The sequence below is a fragment of the Podarcis erhardii genome (assembly GCF_964252035.2).
Source record: "Podarcis erhardii genome assembly, chromosome: 7".
Classification (NCBI taxonomy): domain Eukaryota; kingdom Metazoa; phylum Chordata; class Lepidosauria; order Squamata; family Lacertidae; genus Podarcis; species Podarcis erhardii.
Genome location: NC_138511.1, coordinates 2375854 through 2395706, shown reverse-complemented (window position 1 = coordinate 2395706; position 19853 = coordinate 2375854). Strand labels below are relative to the sequence as shown.

At 49.2% G+C, this 19853-nt stretch overlaps 1 protein-coding gene across 7 annotated transcripts in view; it reads left to right on the top strand.

Moving 5' to 3' along the window:
- ANK1 (ankyrin 1) overlaps positions 1 to 19853 on the top strand; it is a 221804-nt gene that overhangs the window by 146173 nt on the left and 55778 nt on the right. For 6 of the 7 annotated variants that reach the window (XM_081869998.1, XM_081870002.1, XM_081869999.1 and 3 more), the window contains exons 9-20: positions 1942 to 2040; positions 2837 to 3034; positions 3124 to 3222; positions 5369 to 5467; positions 7433 to 7531; positions 8640 to 8837; positions 9473 to 9571; positions 10257 to 10355; positions 10597 to 10794; positions 13899 to 13997; positions 14984 to 15082; positions 18226 to 18324. In XM_081869998.1, the coding sequence (XP_081726124.1) occupies positions 1942 to 2040; positions 2837 to 3034; positions 3124 to 3222; positions 5369 to 5467; positions 7433 to 7531; positions 8640 to 8837; positions 9473 to 9571; positions 10257 to 10355; positions 10597 to 10794; positions 13899 to 13997; positions 14984 to 15082; positions 18226 to 18324 (1485 nt within the window). The remainder of the gene's footprint in view (positions 1 to 1941; positions 2041 to 2836; positions 3035 to 3123; positions 3223 to 5368; positions 5468 to 7432; positions 7532 to 8639; positions 8838 to 9472; positions 9572 to 10256; positions 10356 to 10596; positions 10795 to 13898; positions 13998 to 14983; positions 15083 to 18225; positions 18325 to 19853) is intronic. The other variant, XM_081869997.1, reaches the window with a different exon arrangement.

Below are 19853 nucleotides of genomic sequence, written 5' to 3'. Positions count from 1 at the left end.
ATCACTCACTACCAACATCACAAGCCAGAGGCGCCAACTTGCCAGGGAGACTGCAGGGGCCAACACCACATGTGTGACGTCCCAACATCCTGATGTCAGGAGGAGCCAGGGGCAGAGCCAAACCCAGTGGCAGCGCTGCTCAATGGCCAGCAGCTCCTCCTCCTCCTGCCATCACCACCAGTTGAGGCTGCTTCCCCTTTGCTGCAGGAGGAGGAGGCCACTGAAGCTGCTTGGCCTCTTCTGGTGTTTTTGAACATTGGGGGTGGCCCCACCTCCAAAATATTGGGGGTCCCAAAAGGGTTGGGCCCCCAGCAGTTGGCACCCCTGTTCCAATCTCACACTCTCCCCCTCCCAAGATAACACTTAATTCCTCTATTATGCTTACCAACACCTTTGCTTTGTACTGTTTTACCTTATTTACTGTTAATGTGCGCACAACATTACTTACCTAAACATGAGGACATCATGGGCACCAATCTTCAGACCAAAGAGAAAGGTGAACCTCAAGAGCTGCTGGCAGGAGTTTGGCTGCTCCTTGCGGAAGCCCCAGTGACTCTCTTCTCTCTTTGGAGAGCTCTCGAATATGATACTCATATTGTAGTGCAGAAATCCTTTTAGCACCTTTGGGCATTTCCCCTTCTTTCTAATGACTCGCAGGAGAAGCCAGACATATTCAGGCCCAGAAGAGGGTGTCCGTGGCCTCCCCACAAGAGTCACTGCTCTGGATTTGATCTCCTCCTCATGAGGATATAGGCAGCCCAGACGGGGCAAAGCCCCTTGTGGCTCTCGGTTGTAGAGTGAACTGTGTACAATGAGAAATTGGAGTCCTCTTCCTTCTCCCTTTTGTGTGGCTCAATGACTCCCCCAATGTTGCCTATGGAGGAGGAAGCTGCTGCATCTCTGCATGAATTCATGTTCACCCACAGAGGGACGGGTGTCTCAAAGAGAAGCCACTCCAAAGGAGTCTGGCAAAGGAGTTTAGTGAGAAGGACTTCTTCAGACTTACACTGCAGCTTAGTGAGAACTCCAGGCATGAGAAGTGCAAGCGCAGAACATGGGAGGGAGGAAAATCCTCACTTTTCCCCCAACAGGAAGAAGCAGAAACTGATAGTGATAGCTCAGAAAATGAGACTGAGTAAGTTTCATGCACTATTCGCTGAGTTTTGTCTCGTCCCCCCCCCCCCGCCCCTTGTTTTCAGAGCCATTATAGGAATGAGTGCTTGATGTCTGCTTGGCCCAGTAGAGACAAGGGGCATTGGGTGGTCTTCAGCGCTCATCCTAATCAGAGTAGACCTGCTAAAATTAATAGATATGACTAATTTAGGTTCGTTAATTCTAACGGGTGTACCCTAAGTAGGACTTAGTTGAATATGACCCATAATAGTTTTCAGAATACATAATAATTTTCTTTCTTTTTTACCATAATGTTGACGGTTTCATCTGCTTTTATTATTTTTCCCTGCTGCTCATAAATTGGCAAAATGAAAGACATGCAAGGTTCCTTGCAGCTCAGCATCTTATAGATCCATTTCTAATAAAAAATATAAAAAGGAATGACTAACTCAATACACTGTATTTTTAATATACCAGATAATTTAATGTCAAACTAAGTAATATATAATACATTTTATGTTCCTAAAGTAATAATGTGATTTTTGATCTGTAAAAGTCATTTTAAAAGTATTGCATATTTTTCAATTTCCTCAAAAATTTCTGGGTTTTTGTCCAGGGGAGGTAATATCACCTTTTCTCCGAGTAACTCAAGGTGGTGGCATGTGGTTCTTTCGCTGCTGATTTGCACCCCTGACCTTCATTCTATTTTAATATTTTGTTGGAAGCCGCCCAGAGTGACCCAGCCAGATGGGTGGTGTATAAATAATAAATTATTATTATTATTATTATTATTATTATTATTATTATTATTATTCCCCATTGTTGCAGGATGAGCTGACACCACTGCACTGCGCCTCCAGGAATGGGCATGTGCGGATTGTGGAAATCCTGCTGGATCACGGTGCTCCCATCCAAGCAAAGACCAAGGTGATGGGCAGTGGGGGAATAGCCGTGGGGCAAGCAAAATCACGTTCCCCAGAGACAGAGGTGGTTTTCCCCTTTGCTAACACCCACCCTGGCATCGGACTGTGGCTCTTGTTTCCCAGCTACCGGGGCCACCTCCACACCACATATTTAAAGCACTCTTATGCCACTTTAACAGTCATGGTTTTCTCCAAGGAATCCTTGGAAATGTAGTTTCCTAAGGGTGCTGGGAAATGCATCTCTGTTTGTACCCTTTACAAACTGTTATTCTCAGGATTCTTGGGGGGGGGCATGACTGCTAAAGTGGCACAAGAGTGCTTTAAATCATAGAATCATGGAATCATAGAATTGTAGAAGGGATCCCCAAGGGTCGTCCAGTCCAACCCCCTGCAATGCAGGAATCACAACTAAAGCATCAATGACAAGTGGCCACCCAACCTCTGCTTATAAACCTCCAGTGAAGCACAGTTCACCACCTCTCATGGGAGTCTATTCCACAGTTGAACAGTTCTTAGCACCATAAAGTTCTTTCTAATGTTTTGTCAGAAACTCCTTTGTGGTCATTTAAATCAGTTGGTTCAGGTCCTGCCTTCCAGAGCAGCAGAAAACAAGCATGCAAGATCTTCTGTGTGACAGCCTTTGAGATATTTGAAGACAGCTGTCAGTCTTCTCTTCTCCAGGCTAAACACACCCACCTCCCTCAACCATTGCTCAGAAGGCTTGGTTTCCAGACCCTTGATGGTCTGGGTCTCCGTCCTCGGGTCACGCCAGGCTCTAACCTTGCATTTCCTTGCCACAGAACGGCCTGTCCCCCATCCACATGGCCTCCCAGGGAGACCACCTGGACTGTGTGCGACTTCTGCTGCAGTACAATGCTGACATTGACGACATCACGCTGGACCACCTGACGCCGCTGCACGTGGCCGCCCACTGTGGCCACCACCGAGTGGCCAAAGTCCTGCTGGAAAAGGGGGCGAAGCCCAATGCTCGGGCGCTGGTGAGTGGGCGGGCAAGTGGCAGGAGGGGGAGCCATGTGTCTCTCTTCCAGGGAGGCTGAAGGGCCTCTCCTTTTCTCTGTGCCTGCAGAATGGCTTCACCCCTCTGCACATCGCCTGCAAGAAGAACCACATCCGGGTGATGGAGCTCTTGCTGAAGACGGGAGCCTCCATTGATGCTGTCACCGAGGTACCTGGTGCCCCATGTGTGCAGCACGGGAAGCCGTGAGGCACACTGACGTGACCACGGCCACATATGCAATGGGGTTTTTCTGGACTTCTCTGTTAATTTGGATTAATTAGGACAAACATCATGGCGGATATCCAGAGGCGGCAAGGTTAGGCACCTGCCAGGGCACCAAGCCCAGCAGAGGCCTAGACACGAAAAGTGAAGTGTAGACGCCATTGAGCCAGACTCTAAATGTGCCACCATTTCCATTGGCGCAGAGCATCCAAGGAGAGGCGAAGTCGCCCTAGTGAATTCTGAATTTGCACGACCTTGCAAGTTAGGGGGACCACCAAGGGGACCCCCAAATACTAATTTGTAGGATTTGTCCCCAGGGAAAACACCGTTTAGATGAAGACCACACAACATGTTCCCCACCAAGCCAAACACAGCAAATCTTTCATGATGAGCCCCAGAGCTCACCTCTGGTCTGAAGCCCAGCATCTCCAGGCACTGGCAGATCAAATGCCCTAACTTGTGGGTCGCTGTGTTTGGCTTACGGGAGGGGCAGACCTGGTTTCGATACAGTCATAGGACCTTTAGCATTTAATATAAGGAACTCTTGGAAATAACTTGATCTAGCCAAGAGAAAAACAGTCTGCAATAGTTCAAAGATACCTTTCAGCAATTCGTCACACCTTTTATTCATCACATTATGCCTGGAATGTATTGGGGCGTTTTCTCGGCTACCCACAGATTTTGGTTGATTGCTTTTTTGCGGCCTTAGGCAGAATTTTCAACCAACTCCCATCCGTCCATGAGAGGGGAAATGGAGGTTCCAAGCCTATTGCTTCTGACTCAGTTTGGCTCATGACAAATAGAAATCTCTTGGCATTTGTGGCTATGTGGAGATTTTTTTTGGGGGGGGGGTCTGACTGATTTTGGAATTTTCAGTTGATTAATCATCTACCTTTTAACTGAAACAGTTGCATTTAAATGCCCATTTAGCTTGGCTTGTAGAAGCCATTTCAGAGGTTTTCATGCCTTAAGTAAATGAGAATACTGGACGAACGTGCTGGGCCGGGCCAAGGGTCTGTCTAGTCCAAGATCCTGCTTCCAACTATGGGCAGCCAATAAATGCTTTTGGGAGGCCCACAGGCAGACCAGGGAAGGGGTGTGTGTCAGACACAGCCCTTTCGCTTTCTTTCCTTTTTTGCCGGGGCCTCCGGACATGGAGATTCTATTCAGTTGTCCTGGCTAATAGCCATGGATCAACCTCTGCTCAGTGAATCTGTAATGATGCATTTAGTCTTCCTACACTGGTGTCTGAACCAAGGCTGCCCAACTACTGGTGACTCATTCTAGCACAAGGTCCATGGAAAGGCAACGTTTTCTTTTTTGTTCTCCGATTGCAATAGCACAACCTGAGACTAGAGACAAGGGTGCTCTTGGCTGCTTGGGTCCTAAAGCTGCAGTCCTGTGCATGCTTGCTGGGAAGTAAGTTCCATTGAATACCATGGAACTTACTCCCCAGTAAGTGGGTATATGATTTATTTAGTTAGTTAACTTTTCTGCACTTTATATAAACCTTAAAGCAGTTTACTGAAAGAATAAAACAATGAAATTATCAATACAAACAACTATTTACAACATTTTTCAGAAATAATCAATGCTAAGCTAAAAACAGATTAAACACATGTCAACATTTTACATATCTGGGTAGGCTTGCTTAAAGAAAAATGTTTTTAGCTGGCACCGAAAAGAGTACAGCAAAGGTGCCTCTCTGGTGTCATTAGGCAGGGAGTTCCAAAGTGCAGGTGCTGCCTTCCTAGAAGATGGATTTCTTATAAATTGCATCCTAAATCTTTAGTTGATCAGTCAACTGATATGTAGTAATTCATGTATATTTTTGGATTGTTATCCAAAGATGCTGATTGCAGACTCTCCAAGTGTCCCTATTTTCCAAGAACAGTCCCAAATTCACAGAGCCATCCTGGTTTCTGATTTGATCCCGGAATGTCCCACTTTTCCTTCGGGCGTTTTCATTAGAGGAATGTTGGAGGGTACGTGGCTGGGTAGCAAAAGGGTTACGAGGCAGAGTTCTGTGTGTGTCGTGTGTCTCCGCTGCACAGCGTCCTGCATCCCTTTGCTCCCTCTCTCCTGTCCGCAGTCTGGGCTGACCCCTCTCCACGTGGCCTCCTTCATGGGGAACCTCCCCATCGTCAAGATCCTGCTGCAACGAGGAGCCTCTCCCAATGTTTCCAACGTGGTGAGTGGGGAGAAGCGCAGAGGGCAAGTGGGGAAGACGTGGACCCCCGCAGCTTCTGGGGACCCCTCAGGATTTGTGCTGAGGCTTTCATAGCCAAAGACTCAACCCTGAGAGCTTTGGCTCTGGGGATTTGTCAGAGATTTGGGACTGGAACATTTCGCTGGAGAGTCCGAGTTGCACAAAACAAATGTTAGGGTGGGTGGAAGGAGGTTCCTCAGAATACCGTAGGGCGGGCAAGAGGTGGCAGCTCCTTTGCCCTCGCCCCGCCCCCCTCACATACACATGCACATGTGTTTTAGTTGATGACAATGATGACATTTATATCCCACCTTCCTCCAAGGGGCTCAAGGTGGCATGTATGCTTCTCCTTCCTCTCACAACAACCCTGTGAGGTAGATTAGTCTAAGCGACTGCAACTGGCTCCAGGTCTCCCAGCCAGCTTGGTGGCTAAATGGGGATTTGAGTCCTGGTCCCCAGTTCTTCATCCAACAGTCCAACCAAGCAGGAGGGTGGCAGGGAGATCTGTGCCCCGACTGCACCGCTACAGGTTTGGGCTCTCATAAGGGAATGAGACCTCCGGCTATAGGGCGGTATATAAATTCAATAAATACAATAAATAAAATGTTCTTTGAAAAATAGCCTTATATTGCTGGACACAAAGCAGTCTTCGCTGACAAGTTTGTTTTCTGTGTGTGGGGCTTGAAAGAATTATACAGAGAAACATTCTCTTAGGTGAGCCCTCCGTCTGGGTAGAGGTGAGACAGGGAGAATTTGGCCAGCTCTCTGGTTCTTCTTTGCCAGGTTCCTCTTGTTTTGAACAATGAAATGGTTCTTTTTACAAATCCCTTTGGCCTCTGGACATGCAGGGCATTATTCCCACCAGAAATGGCGCCACTGGCTTCAGGGGCTGAGGAGGAGCAAGAGAGAGGAGATTTGCACCCCAGGACTTTAGAATCCAAGCCCGGAGCAATTTCTAAGCCAGGTTCAGATCTGATTTACACACCCAGAAAGATGTGTGTATAAACAAAGGTTCAGTCCCTGGTGTCTCCAGGTAGAACTAGGAAAGACCCGTCTTTGACACCCAGGGGAGACAATGCTGGGAAAGAGAGACCAGTGGCTTCTTGGGGATAAGGCAGCTTCCTATGTTCCTAAACCTTCCTAGGTCACACCCACACAGTGCATTCAAAGCACACGACTTTCCCCAAAGAATCCTGGGAACTGTAGCTTGTCCCTCCCAGAGCTACAGTTCCCAGCACCCATAACAAACTATAGCTCCCAGTATTCTTTGGGGGAAACCATGTGGTTTTAGTGTCTGACGCAGAGGTTACCTTAGACTGCACCACTTCAAATTGCATGTGGAATGCAACGTATCTGAATGCTCTGTCTCACCTCAAAACACCCTGGTTTGTGGAAATGGAGCAGGGCAGTGAGATAGCTCTTACCTAGCCTTTATCTTTATGTGCTAGCTATTATTACTATTACTATTACTATTTGAATTTTATTTATTATATTTAGACATAAAACATGCAACAGTTAGGTAAAATGAGAACAGTATATGCTCAGATAAACATTCTGAATATATTAACAAAGTTGTGTTAAAGTATATATATATCATAATTTTTGCAGATATGAAATGATTTGTAATAATGTGTATGCTTAGATTGTGGGCCCTTAGTAAAAGGCATTTTGCATCAATAGCAATTTTAATTTATGGGAATTTATAGGGAGTAAAATGTGCTTGTTTTCTACCATCAGGGAGATTTTTAATGGGGTCAGGGGGAGTGCATTAAGTTCTCCCATCTCTTTGGGCTTGGGTCAAGCCTTTGTTTGCACTGCACGAATAGTACAGGGTGCAAGAATCTCAAGCCCCACTGGCTTTTATAGAGATTGATCAGATGGTCACCGAATGAGATCTTTTGAAACAGATGACATTCTATGCAACCTCTTTTTTCCCCCTTTTCAAAGAAGGTGGAGACCCCCCTACATATGGCAGCCCGGGCTGGGCACACGGAAGTGGCAAAGTACCTGCTGCAGAACAAGGCCAAAGTCAATGCCAAGGCCAAGGTGAGAGCATCCTCGTCTTTCTGGGCCAGCAGGAGTTGCAACCCAGACTCCTGTCCTCATGAGTGGCCCACACTTGCTTGTATGGAGGCATCATCCCATGCCAGGGGAGGTGGCATGGGGGGGGGGCGCTGCGGAGGAGAAGGCGGACCCAGTCTCCAAGGAGGGCACTGCAGCTGTTGCTGCTACCATGGCGGTGGCAGCAGCGGGCAATGCATTCCTTAGAGGCTGAATCTGCTGCCCCTGTGGATCCTGCTGCTTGAGGCAGCCTCCTCACCTTGCCTCAGGGTTGGCCCTAGACAACAGGTGCACTTTCTTGTAAGTAAATAATTGAACATTTATTATTGTGGGCTAGTGCTTCAAGCTCAGTGTTTCAGAAAGAGCAGGCTCTAGTCCAGCTGGTCTTACAAGGCAAAAGGGTAGCAACCAGGATTGGCTCACCCATGAGGCAAAGCGAGGCGACCACCTCAGGCAGCCGGATCACTGGGGCAGCAGATCCCCATGTAGATCTTTAGATCTCGCTCAGAATCAAGGCCCAGGCCCAGGTGTTCAAGATCAGGAACAGGGCTTCAAGACTGCACAGAAACAGTGCAGTTATTCTGGTGAGTCTTCCTGCCTCCCTGCCAAGCTTTTAAGCAGCGGAGGAGAATGCTTGCCACAATCGCTGTCCCTGCGACACTCTGCCCAGGGAGAAGAGTCTTCTCTGTTCTCCTGCTGGTGCCACCTTTCCCTGGGAGACATCATCAGACCGTCTCACCATCTTCCCGTGGGGATAGAGTCTCCCCGTCTTTAATGGTCCGTTGCTCTCTGCAAGTGAGGGAGAGGCAACCTCTGGGTGTTTCGGGGTGGTGGTGTCTAAAGGGTCTATTGCATTGTCTCTTCCTCCCACTGCTGGTCGGAAGGCTCAGAGGGTATCATGACATGGACTTTCCTTTCCTGGAATAAGATGCAAACCTAAATGCACACATCTCTGAACTTTGTGGTGCAGATGTCGAACCAAGTAACGAGTTCAAAAAGGCATATACTATGTAGGGTGCGCATACACATTTCTTTTGAGGACAGAGTGCTGTTGTCTTCATCTGAAGTGTCTTGTCCTTCTTCCCCATTGTAGGATGACCAGACCCCCCTGCACTGTGCGGCCCGCCTTGGCCACTGCACAATGGTGAAGCTGCTGCTGGAGAGCGGCGCCGACCCTAATCTGTCCACAACAGCCGGGCACACGCCCCTGCACATCACAGCACGCGAGGGCCACCTCGACTGCGCCTGCGCCCTCCTGGACAAGCAGGCTTCACAGACGGTCATGACCAAGGTAGGGAAACGGGAGCGCTGGGTCATGTTCCTTCCAAACTGCTGAAGCAAGGCCCCAGACAGCTCCCTGTGGGTGCTGCTAGCCCAGGTTGGGAGGGTCTCACCTCAGCAAAGACTTGGAGCTGCCTGAAGCCTTAGGAAGGCTGGCAGAGGCTTGACTTGGCAGTGACTGCCCCCACGAGGCGCTGTGCACAATATTTAAAGGGCCTGTCCTGCTACCACATGCTGCTCTGGGGTTGTGGAGCACAAGAAGCTGCAGGGGACGCCTCTTCCAACTCGGAGGGTGATGGAAGAGCCTCATCCCCAGGCCGGGCCAGGAGTAGGGCAGGGTGCCTCGAGGGGCAGGAGATCAGCCTCTGAGGCAGGAGATCTGACATGCTCATCTACAGTATTGACCAAGCTGAAATTCTGTGTTAACACTTGTTTCTGCTTTAGATGTCTCCTCTCTCTCTCTCTCCTGTGCGTGCTGTGGGTGTTGCGATGCCTGTAGGGCAGGGAGTGAGCAGAGAAACCTGGACTGCTGCCTGGGTTGCCTCCCCCTGAGGCCTTCTTGACCCCACTCCCCCTGATCCTGCTTGACCTGTTGTCTTCCTCTCCCACCCCAGCCAGGCACTGATGCTCCCTGTTTCTCCCCAGAAAGGATTTACCCCTCTGCACGTTGCTTCCAAATATGGGAAAGTGGATGTCGCCAAGGTGCTGCTGGAGCACAATGCCCAGCCCAACGCAGCGGGGAAGGTGTGTATGTCGGGGGCCTTGGCGGGAGATGCAGTGGCCCTGAGGAATTCAGACCTGGCGATGGTCACGTGTGTCTTATGTTAGTTGTACCAAGATGGGATGGTGGCAATATGCTCTTTGAAGAGTCTTTGGGTGCTTCACTTGGTGGTCCAGAATCAGCAACTGCAATGATCCCCCCCCCCAATACTTGGAAACTTGGGAGGAAGTGATCCTGTCCTCCTGGGTTTCATGATACAGAGGCAAGGGAAAGCTGAGCGTAGCCAGACCTGCACTCTGGACTTTAAGAAGGCCAATTTCAAAAATCTTAAGGAACTACTGGGTGAGATCCAATGGTCAGAAATACTTAAAGAGAAGGGAGTCCAAGAAGGATGGGAGTTTCTAAAAGGAGAAATATTGAAGGCCCAAATGCAGACAATTCCAACAAGAAAGAAACTGGTGTGGATGCCAAAATCAGCGGGAAGAATTCAGTGTCTTCTTTCTCTCAAATTGGTCAAAGTCTGAGTTTCCCTCCTCACAAACACCCCTGACGTGTACAGTAAGCAGATTCCCCTACCAATATCCTTTCACACCCCCTTTGAACATCCATTCACAATGTATAGATCAGGATGCTCACCTGCTACAAGGTGATGTCAGAAATTCTTGCCTAAAATAAAATGCTCAAATGCCCCTGCTCCTCTCTCTGCAGAATGGCCTCACGCCCCTGCACGTCGCTGTTCACCACAACAACCTGGACATTGTGAAAGTGCTGCTGCCCAAAGGAGCATCCCCGCACAGCGTGGCCTGGGTAAGGGGCAGGTTTTGCTTCCATGCCGCACTTCTGTCTAGGATTCAAAGATTTGAAGGGCAGCGCCATGGAGGGGGGGGGGGCAGAGGAAACCTGAGCACAGCTGCCCCTTTCTCCTGCCTGCAGGGAGCAGCCTCAGAGGGGAGTCATGGGGTTGGCAGGAGCCACCGTTGACTCCGGCGGATCAGACTCTGGGGCTTGACTTGCCTTTGGCGGGTGGGGTCATCTCTCTCCTCTGCAGAACGGATACACCCCCCTGCACATTGCCGCCAGGCAGAACCAGATGGAGGTGGCCAGCAGCCTGCTGCAGTATGGCGCCTCCGCCAACGCCGAATCCACGCAAGCTGTGACCCCACTGCACCTGGCGGCCCAGGAAGGCCACTCCGATATGGTGGCCCTTCTCCTCTCCAAGCAGGCCAATGGCAACTTTGGCAGCAAGGTGAGTGGAGCAAAAGGCTCCTGTGAGTGTGCAGGTGCCCTGCAGGGACAAGTCTGCTTCCCAAGGGGGGGGGTGGAAGTACACAACCCTGATAAGGCAGGAGTGGGGAACCTCAGGTGGGGGGCAAATGGCGCCCTCCAGGCCTCTCTGTCTGGCTCTTGGGGGGCTTCCCCACGCCTTTCTAAGTTATTTGCAATGGAGCTTCCCATCCCCCTGTGTGTCCCCCCCCCCACCATCTGAAGCATATTTGGGGTGCAGGGTGCCTTGGAAAGGATGGGGGAGGTCTGTTGTATGAGCAGAAGTGGTTCTTCCTACACAGCTCAACTCAATGTGTCTTTCAACCATGATTGTGACTGTTGCTTGATAGGATGGAGAGCTGTGTGTGTGTGTGTTCACACATGTGTATAGAAACCTCTGGCTTTTGCATTCTTGGCATGTACCCTAATGTGCAAAGGCACCTCAGAATATCAGAAGAGCCCTGCAGGATCATGGCTCCCTAGCCCAGCAGGGACCACCCATATATCTGGGGCAAACCAGGGAGCAGCACCTGAGCACCTGAGTGCTCTCCCCTCCTGTGGTTTCCAACAGCTGGTGTTCAGAAGCAGCACTGCCTCCAGCCATGCGCACAGGATAGAGCCATCTTGACTAGCAGTCCATGACTTTGTCCAAACCTCTTTTAAAGCCACCCGTTAAAGGTCAAGGGTACTGTACCAATCGCTGCACCCACTGGGGCCTCTTGCTTCTAGTTCACTTCTGGCCTGCGCGACTCCTGGGCGGTTCCCCCTGGGGAAGAGGCCCTGGGCTGAATCCTGGTGACAAGGCAAGGAGAGAAGAGGGAGTCAGCCTCTGCCAGAATAAGCCAAGAAGCTGTTTTATTTCATCTTCTTCATGGAGGCTATTTCTGCCAGTGGCTTTCAACCATGGAAACTAAATAGAGCTTCCATGTTTGAGAGCAGTTTACCACTTCATTGGACAGGTACTGGGGAAGGGGCAAAGCACAGGAGGGGGTTGCGCATAGGAACCTGCTCTTTCACCAGCCATCCCATGATTCCACTGAGCAGGAGTGATGCTCCAGGGTTTCAAAGTGTTTCCCTGCCCAAGCCAGAGATGTTGGAACTGAAGCTGGGACCTTCTGCATGCGACCAGGGGCTGCCTGCTGAGCTGCAGACTTTCCCTATTTGACATCCTGCTCTTCTTGAGAGAATCTTCTCTGGTCACTGTTGGATGCAGAGCAAGGCAGGAGTGGGGTCTGCTCCAGCAGGGCTGCCATCTTCGGGGATGGCACCATGATGAGTCTCCCCCCCCCCCCCCCGCCGCCCTAAACTTGCCAAGCAGCTGTTAGGTTTCTACTTCTACCAGTGGCCACTAGGTGGCACCAGTGTGTTCTCTGTTGCCTCTTTTGTGGGAAGACTCCAGCAGGGGTCGGCAACCCAAGGCCCAGGGGCCGAATCCGGCCCAATCGCCTTCTCAATCCGGCCCACGGAAGGTCCAGGAATCAGCGTGTTTTTACATGAGTACAATGTGTCCTTTTATTTAAAATGCATCTCTGGGCTATTTGTGGGGCATAGGAATTCGTTCACCCCCCCCCCCCAAATATAGTCTGGCCCCCCACAAGGTCTGAGGGACAGTGGACTGGCCCCCTGCTGAAAAAGGTTGCTGACCCCTGATCTAGAGCTCAGCTTGGGGACCCCAATTCCCGAATTGGGGACCCTGAGGAAACTGCTAGTAAGGCCTTGAGAAAGGACTTAAACAGGCAAAGGAGGGCTCCTGTGAACCCCAAATGGACACCCCAAGAAGGGGCTGCTGGCTCCCCCTCTCTGCATGGGCCTATAGGGCATGCAGAATTTTTCAACTTTCAATTTCAAAAATGAGGGCTGGTAAAGCGTTGTAACATGGCTTGGGAATTCAAAAGATATTTTGGTTAAATTAATATAATTTAGTTTTGCTTGGTAAGTAAAGAGTGTGTAAAATTTCATAGAAATTGCTAAGTACTTGCAGTTGTATTCTATATTCTCTCTTATCTCTTATATATTTTTATTTAGCATTACCTGACATTTTCAAAAGGTAACATTAAAATTATTGGGTTTTCCAAAAGCCGCTTTTGTGTTTCTTCTGTTGTAGACTTCTCAAGCTAAATGTTGTCCAATCACAAAAATAATAGCAGATTGGAACTCCTCAAGCTCCAAAGCATTTTTTTTAATAATAATAATAATAATAATAATAATAATAATAATAATAATAATAATAATTTTTATTTATACCCCGCCCTCCCCAGCCAAGGCCGGGCTCAGAGCGGCTTACAAGCAATAATAAAAACAAGTTGAATGATTACAACTTAAAAACAAAATTAAAATACAACATTAAAATATTGAAACATTAAAATATTAAAATGTAGCCTCATCGCAGGAGGAGAAGGAAAAGAAAAAAGAAAGAGAGGGAGGGAATCAAATTGGCTCCAAGCCAAAGGCCAGGCGGAACAGCTCTGTCTTACAGGCCCTGCGGAAAGAAATCAGAAATTTAACACCCCTTACTAAAGAAATCCCCCAAATTTAAGACTCCAGACCTTTTACCATTAGGAAAGTATCAGGGAAATTCACTAAAGTGTGGGGCAAATGAGCAATGGTAAGGTGTAGAATTGCAGTGCAAGAAAATCAGGATGAAAACAGGATGAATGCTTGTTGTTATTTCGCCATCCACCCCCCCCCAACCAATCAATAAAGAGCAGGTGTCGCTCTTCCAGATGCCATATTCAAGCCTCTGGGAGTCTTTCATCATCATCATCATCATCATCATCATCATCATAATTTATTTATACCCCACCCATCTGGCTGGGTTTCGCCGGCCACTCTGGGCGGCCTCCAACAGAATAAAAAGCACAATAGCACATCAAACATTAAAAACTACACCAAACAGGGCTGCCTTCAGATCTCAGATAGTTGTTTATTTCCTTGACATCTGATGGGAGGGTGTTCCACAGGGCCGGTGCCACTACTGAGAAGGCTCTCTGCCTAGAAAGCTGGGAGGGCCCTAGCAGGGGTTCCCGGTGTCTGCCCACCTCCCCACGGAACCCTCTGTGGGTAACCTGGCTCTTGCTTGTCTTCCAGAGCGGCCTCACCCCCCTCCACCTGGTGGCTCAGGAGGGGCATGTCCAAGTGGCAGATGTCCTCCTCCGGGCCGGAGTTCGAGTGGATGCAACAACGCGGGTGAGTCCCCTCGAATGCCATGGCATCCTCCATCAGACAGAGAGGCCCAGAGTCTAGAGTGTCCTTTCTGGTCTGGCTGGCACTGGTGGCCATTGTGGTCCAGAACACCTGGGGTGCCCCAAGCTGGAGAAGGCTGTGCTATGCCATTTGTAGGCTCCAGGTATCTCCTGTGCTTGGGAAGCGGAAGGGACCACCACCAGAACACCATAGCTTTCCAGGGTGCTTTCCAGATGTTGCTGGACTACAGCTCCCATCATCCTTTACCGCTGGTCATGCTGCCTGTGGCTGATGGGAACAGTGGTCCAACCACACTCAGAGAGCGCAAAGCTGGGGAAAGCTCCTACAGCACATGCCTACAGGACCTAAGCCAGCCAAGGTTGCTGGTGGCAGAGAGACGGGGCAAGCCAACAGTCAGCCACATGAAGCAAGTGGAATTAACTCTTTATCAGGAAAACCAGAATCTGCACAGGAGTGCCAGGCCTAAAGAGCACAGCAGCACGCCCTTGATCGCTCTTGCCCTCATGAGATAGTTGTGGAGACTGAAGGTCCTCACCTTCCCACAGGTGCCCCAGTTCCCTCCTCTGCAGGGTTTTCTTGAAGCAATCTGAGGCTGTGCCTGTGTGATGCCCATTTCTCCTCTGCCCTCTTCATGCCTCTCCTGGTTCTGGGAGACCAGCAGGGAGGGGAGCTTGTTGCAGCAGGAGGGGGAGCTACTTGTTAATCCTCGCCAGCTGGACTCCTCTCTGCCTCTGGACCTCCTCCCTCCCTCCCTCCCTCCCTCCCTCCCTCCCTCCTGCTTCAGCTTCTGCCCCTGATTCTGGACTTCTCTCTGGCACAGACTCTCCCTGCCCGCTAAGCTCTGTGACCTCTTCCACTTCCGACCCCTCCTCTTCCCAGTCTGCTCCCTCTTCTCCCTCTAACCATTCATTGTCACCCACCACCAAGCCTTGACCTGAAAGTCTGCCCTTTTTATATGTGCCTCGCAGATGGGCTATACTCCGCTGCACGTGGCTTCTCACTACGGGAACATCAAACTGGTGAAGTTTCTGCTGCAGCATCAAGCGGATGTCAATTCAAAGACCAAGGTGTGGAAAGACTCTTGCAGGCATCCTTTCTCAAGCATCATCCCTGACTGCTGCTCCTGCTGGTTATGGATGATGGGAGTGGTAGTCAAACAATATCTGGGAACCCAAGTTTGAGAAAGGCTGCTATGATCACTTGTTTGTCTTTCTTATTTTTATTTCTGCTCTGTTTGGTTTATAAGAATTCTGTTATTATTTGTTGTATGGTCACTCATCATTAAATGTCCCAAGGATAGCTGACAAGCAAGACAAATTCATTTCATTTATTTATTTTAATAAAAATTGTACACCATTTGATGGTAAAACAAACAAACCTCACAAAGTGGCTTATGAAATCAGTGATAGACTAAAAACAGATTAAAGCACATATCAACATTCTACACATCTGGTAAAAGGTAAAGGTAAAGGGACCCCTGACTATTAGGTCCAGTCGTGACCGACTCTGGGGTTGCGGCGCTCATCTCGCTTTATTGGCCGAGGGAGCCGGCGTACAGCTTCCGGGTCATGTGGCCAGCATGACTAAGCCTCTTCTGGCGAACCAGAGCAGCGCACGGAAATGTCATTTACCTTCCCGCTGGAGCGGTACCTATTTATCTACTTGCACTTCGTGCTTTCGAACTGCTAGGTTGGCAGGAGCAGGGACCGAGCAACGGGAGCTCACCCCGTCACGGGCATTCGAACCTCTGACCTTCTGATCAGCAAGTCCTAGGTTCAGTGGTTTAACCTACAGCGCCACCCGCGTCCCTACACATCTGGTAGGCTTGCCTAAATAAAAATGTTTTTAGCAGGCGCCAGAAGGAGTGCAGTGAAGGTGCCTACCTGCTGTCAATAGGCAGGGAGTTCCAAAGTGTAGGTGCTGCCACAGTTAAATATTGACTTTTAAGAAATGTGGAACATATATTATGTGGTGCCTGTAACAGTGCCAGTTCTGTAGATCAAAGCGATGAAGAAGGCATCCATGGGGTAAGGTGACCTGTGCATGCCTTACATGAATTACATGTGGATCCTGCTCTCAGAACACTCATTATCCGAAACTTCAGTTATCCAAACAGAAAGAATGAGAGCCAAAGTTCACTCCATGAATGACTGAGTTGGACTAGATGACACTTGAGGTCCCTTCCAGCTCTGCAATCCTGTGATTCTATGATGAATCAGGGAGCAGGAGAGATCAGGAAAACCTGCTTTTCCTTTGTTTGGCTTTTGCTGATCGGCTGCAGCAGTTTCAGGCAGGAACCATGGAGGGTGGGAGAACAGACAAATCACAGATTAGAAATATTCCCATAGGAAATACTGGGAAATAACCAGCTCATTATGCAAACCCTCGCATGACAAACCATTTCCTGGGAACGCATTGTGCTCAGAAAGTGGGGCCTGTCCTCTTGGCCTTGCTGGTGTGTTTATGGATGGGTGCGTGTGTGAGAGGGAGGAGGGGGCTGGCCTTGCCCATTTTGCATTGGCTCCCCTTCCCACTGGCCTGGGCACTCCAGAAGGTGAGTCCTGAGTCCGCAGGCCTGTCAGGCTAGAAAGGATTCTGCGCCCTTCCTAACATCCTGCTTCTCAGGGGCTTCCCTCTGTCTTTTGGGAAGCCAGCAAACAGCAGGAGGGCCACAGTCCTTCCTTCTTCTTTGTCTGCAGCAACAGGTATCCAGAAAGAGGGCAGGGGAGGAATTTGTTTCAGGTCACACTTAAAGTTGGAACCACCTAATAGCACTTTAGGAATCCATTTATGTACCAAAACACACCCATCCTTCCAAATTTGCACTTCTCCAAATTATGCAACACACTCTCTGGCCACATTCTGTGGACAAAAATGCGTATAATAGTGAAAACAGTTTAAAGAAATGCATTCTCTTAGGGAAGATTGCTTAGCAGAAATGTGTCTGTTAGGTAAAATTGTATACAAAAGACCCTGTATATAAGGGAAGTTTTCCACTAAAATGTTAATGAGCCTTATTGACTTTAAAAATAATAATTGCAAGGTGATTTGGATATTTGGATAACTGAACATAAGACGACAGAAAAGGAGAAATTGAGGAAACTCCAAATAGGCAGTACGCCTGCCTGTGTGCATTGAAGGTTCCATCTATTTGTTCGGGTTCAGCTGATCTTCTCCTCCTCCTCTAGAAATTCATCCAGTCCTTCTTTGAAAGCCTTCTAAGCCAGTGACCATCACCACAAATTGGTGGCAGCGAATTCAAAAAATCAAACTCTGTCGTTGTGTGAAGCACTTTTCTTTCACCTGCTGCCAGTCATATTTCCTTGGTGTCCTGGGTGTTAGGAGGGGAGCATGTTTGCCTCCCTTCCCCCTGCTTGCTTGCCTGTTTTCTGAATTGTGGCACCCCAAACCCTTTATCCTTTGGGGTGAAGAAAGTGCTCCTGCCTCTTGATTATATTGACTACCTTGGGATGAGGAATTCGTCCCCATCCTGGTTCATTTGAGTTTGAGACTCCTGGCCTGAAACCAACACAAAATGAAACCATCACTCACATCGGTTAAGTAAAAAGCAAAGTTGGCCACATTGGTCCCTACGATGAAAATCCACAGTTAGGATTCAGTCATCAATCTCCATTTTCAACCTGCAGCTACAAGCTGACTTCATGGGTGCAATATCCTGTCTAATTTTTGCCCCCCCTTTCCTTATTTGTTTTCCTTGAAACACCTCCCCCCTTCACTTCTTGCTTTGTGCAACACCTTCCCTGATGAAGAGTTCTGGAGAACTCCAAAGCTTGCTGCCCTTTGCGGGGAAGGAGGGACTGCAGCTCACTCTGCCCCCCCCCCCCCGAAGCTCCCAGCAAGTTCAATTCCCTGCCCCCGGCATCTCCAGGGACGGCTGGGGGTGCTCCTGCCTGGCTCCCCGGGGAACCTCTGCCAGTCAGGGCAGACAATACTGAGCCTTGCCGAACCAGTTTCCTAGGTTCCTGCCATCATTGGTCCTCGTAAAGGTGTGTTACACTATGCCTTTAAAGCACTTTCTTTCCCCAACGAATTCTGGGCCCTCACAGAGCTAGTTCCCAGCAGCCCTCAGCCAACTTCAGTGCCCAGAATTCTTTGAGAGAGAGAACATGCTTGGGGTATGCTTTATAAAGCTAAGTGCCATTGCAAGCTGTTCTTGGGTGTACTCGTTTTCTTTCTCTTTCTCTCCCAGCTGGGATACACTCCTCTGCACCAAGCGGCCCAGCAAGGGCACACCGACATCGTCACCCTCCTGCTCAAGCATGGTGCCTCGCCCAATGAAGTCAGCTCGGTGAGTGTGGGCTCCTGAGGGCCTGGGCATGGGGGCTGCTGCAGGGTCCTCAGGTGGAGGCTCATGCCACATCCACACCTTCCATTCCCGAGTCCTTGGCTTCCCCTGGAGCGGAGATTCCTGCATTGCAGGGGGCTGGATTGGACGACCCTTGCGAACCCTTCTATGATTCCCTCCCCCCAAGGAATTCTGAGAGCTGTAGTTTGTTAAGGGCGCTGGCAGTTATTAGGAGACCCCTGTTTCTTTCACTGAGTTACACTTTTCTGAGTCCCCTGCAAAGGGGGATTGGGGGGGGGGTTAAACTACTCTGGGAACTGAAGTTCTGTGAGGGGAACAGGGGCCTCTCTCAGCACCCTTCACAAACTATAGTTCCCAGGATTCTTTGGGGGAACCACGGCTGTTGAGGTGGCTTCATGGTGCTTTAACTGGATGGTGTTGGTGTGGCCATGCTGGGTCACCTGGTGCTTCTCCCAGTGTTGCTGCTATCGCTACAGAAAGAGGCAGTCAAATCCTGGACTGCAATACTTCAACGGGGGTGGGGGGTGGGCATAATTTTGAATGCTCACACATAAACAATCCATGCATGCAGAAAGCTAGTATAAGGTACACCTTATATAGTGTAAGGTAGAACAGTTAAGTTTAGCCTTCTCCCTGACAAAGAGGCTGTCTACCAGCTCCATCTGGTACGCCGGATGAGACCCTGCCTCCCTGTGTACTGTCTCGCCAGAGGCTGCGCAGACCATAGAACACTGGTCCCAAAGGATGTTCACTGGCTCCCAGTATGTTTCTGAGCACAATTCAAAGTGTTGGTGCTGACCCTTTAAGACCTAAACAGCCTCAGCCCAGTATACCTCAAGGAGCGTCTCCACCCCCATCGTTCAACCCGGACACCAGGGTCTGTCTGTGAGGGCCTTCTGGCGGTTCCCTCACTGAGAGAAGTGAAGCTACAGGGAACTAGACAGAGGGCCTTATTGGTAGTGGCACCCGCCCTGTGGAATAGCCCCCTTCAAGGAAATAAACAACAACCTGACTCTTAGAAGACATCTGAAGGCAGTCCTGTAAAGGGAAGTTTTTAATGATTGATGTTTGATTATGCCTTTATATGTGTTGGAAGCCACCCAGAGTGGCTGGGGCAAAATATGTCAGATAGATGGGGTACATAATAATAATAATAATAATAATAATAATAATAATAATAATAATAATAATAATTTATTAGAGGCAGGAAGAATCCTTGGTCACATTTGTAGCATACATTAAAAATATATTGATACAACTTTTTAAAATCCACTCTTGCAAAGAATTCTGGGAGCTGTAGTTCGCTGAGGGTGAAGAGAGTTCTTAGGAGCTCCCTAATCCCTAACCCCCATTTCAGAGCTACAGTTCCCTCTGCACTGAGATTTTCAGTGGCTGAAGTGCGGGTTTCCATCGCCCAGAAAAGCTCCTGGCCCTTCCCCGTTATGCAACTTGGATGCAAGTTTGCATACTTTTTGCAAATTGCTAAATTCAGCTTTTGGTGCAAAAAAATG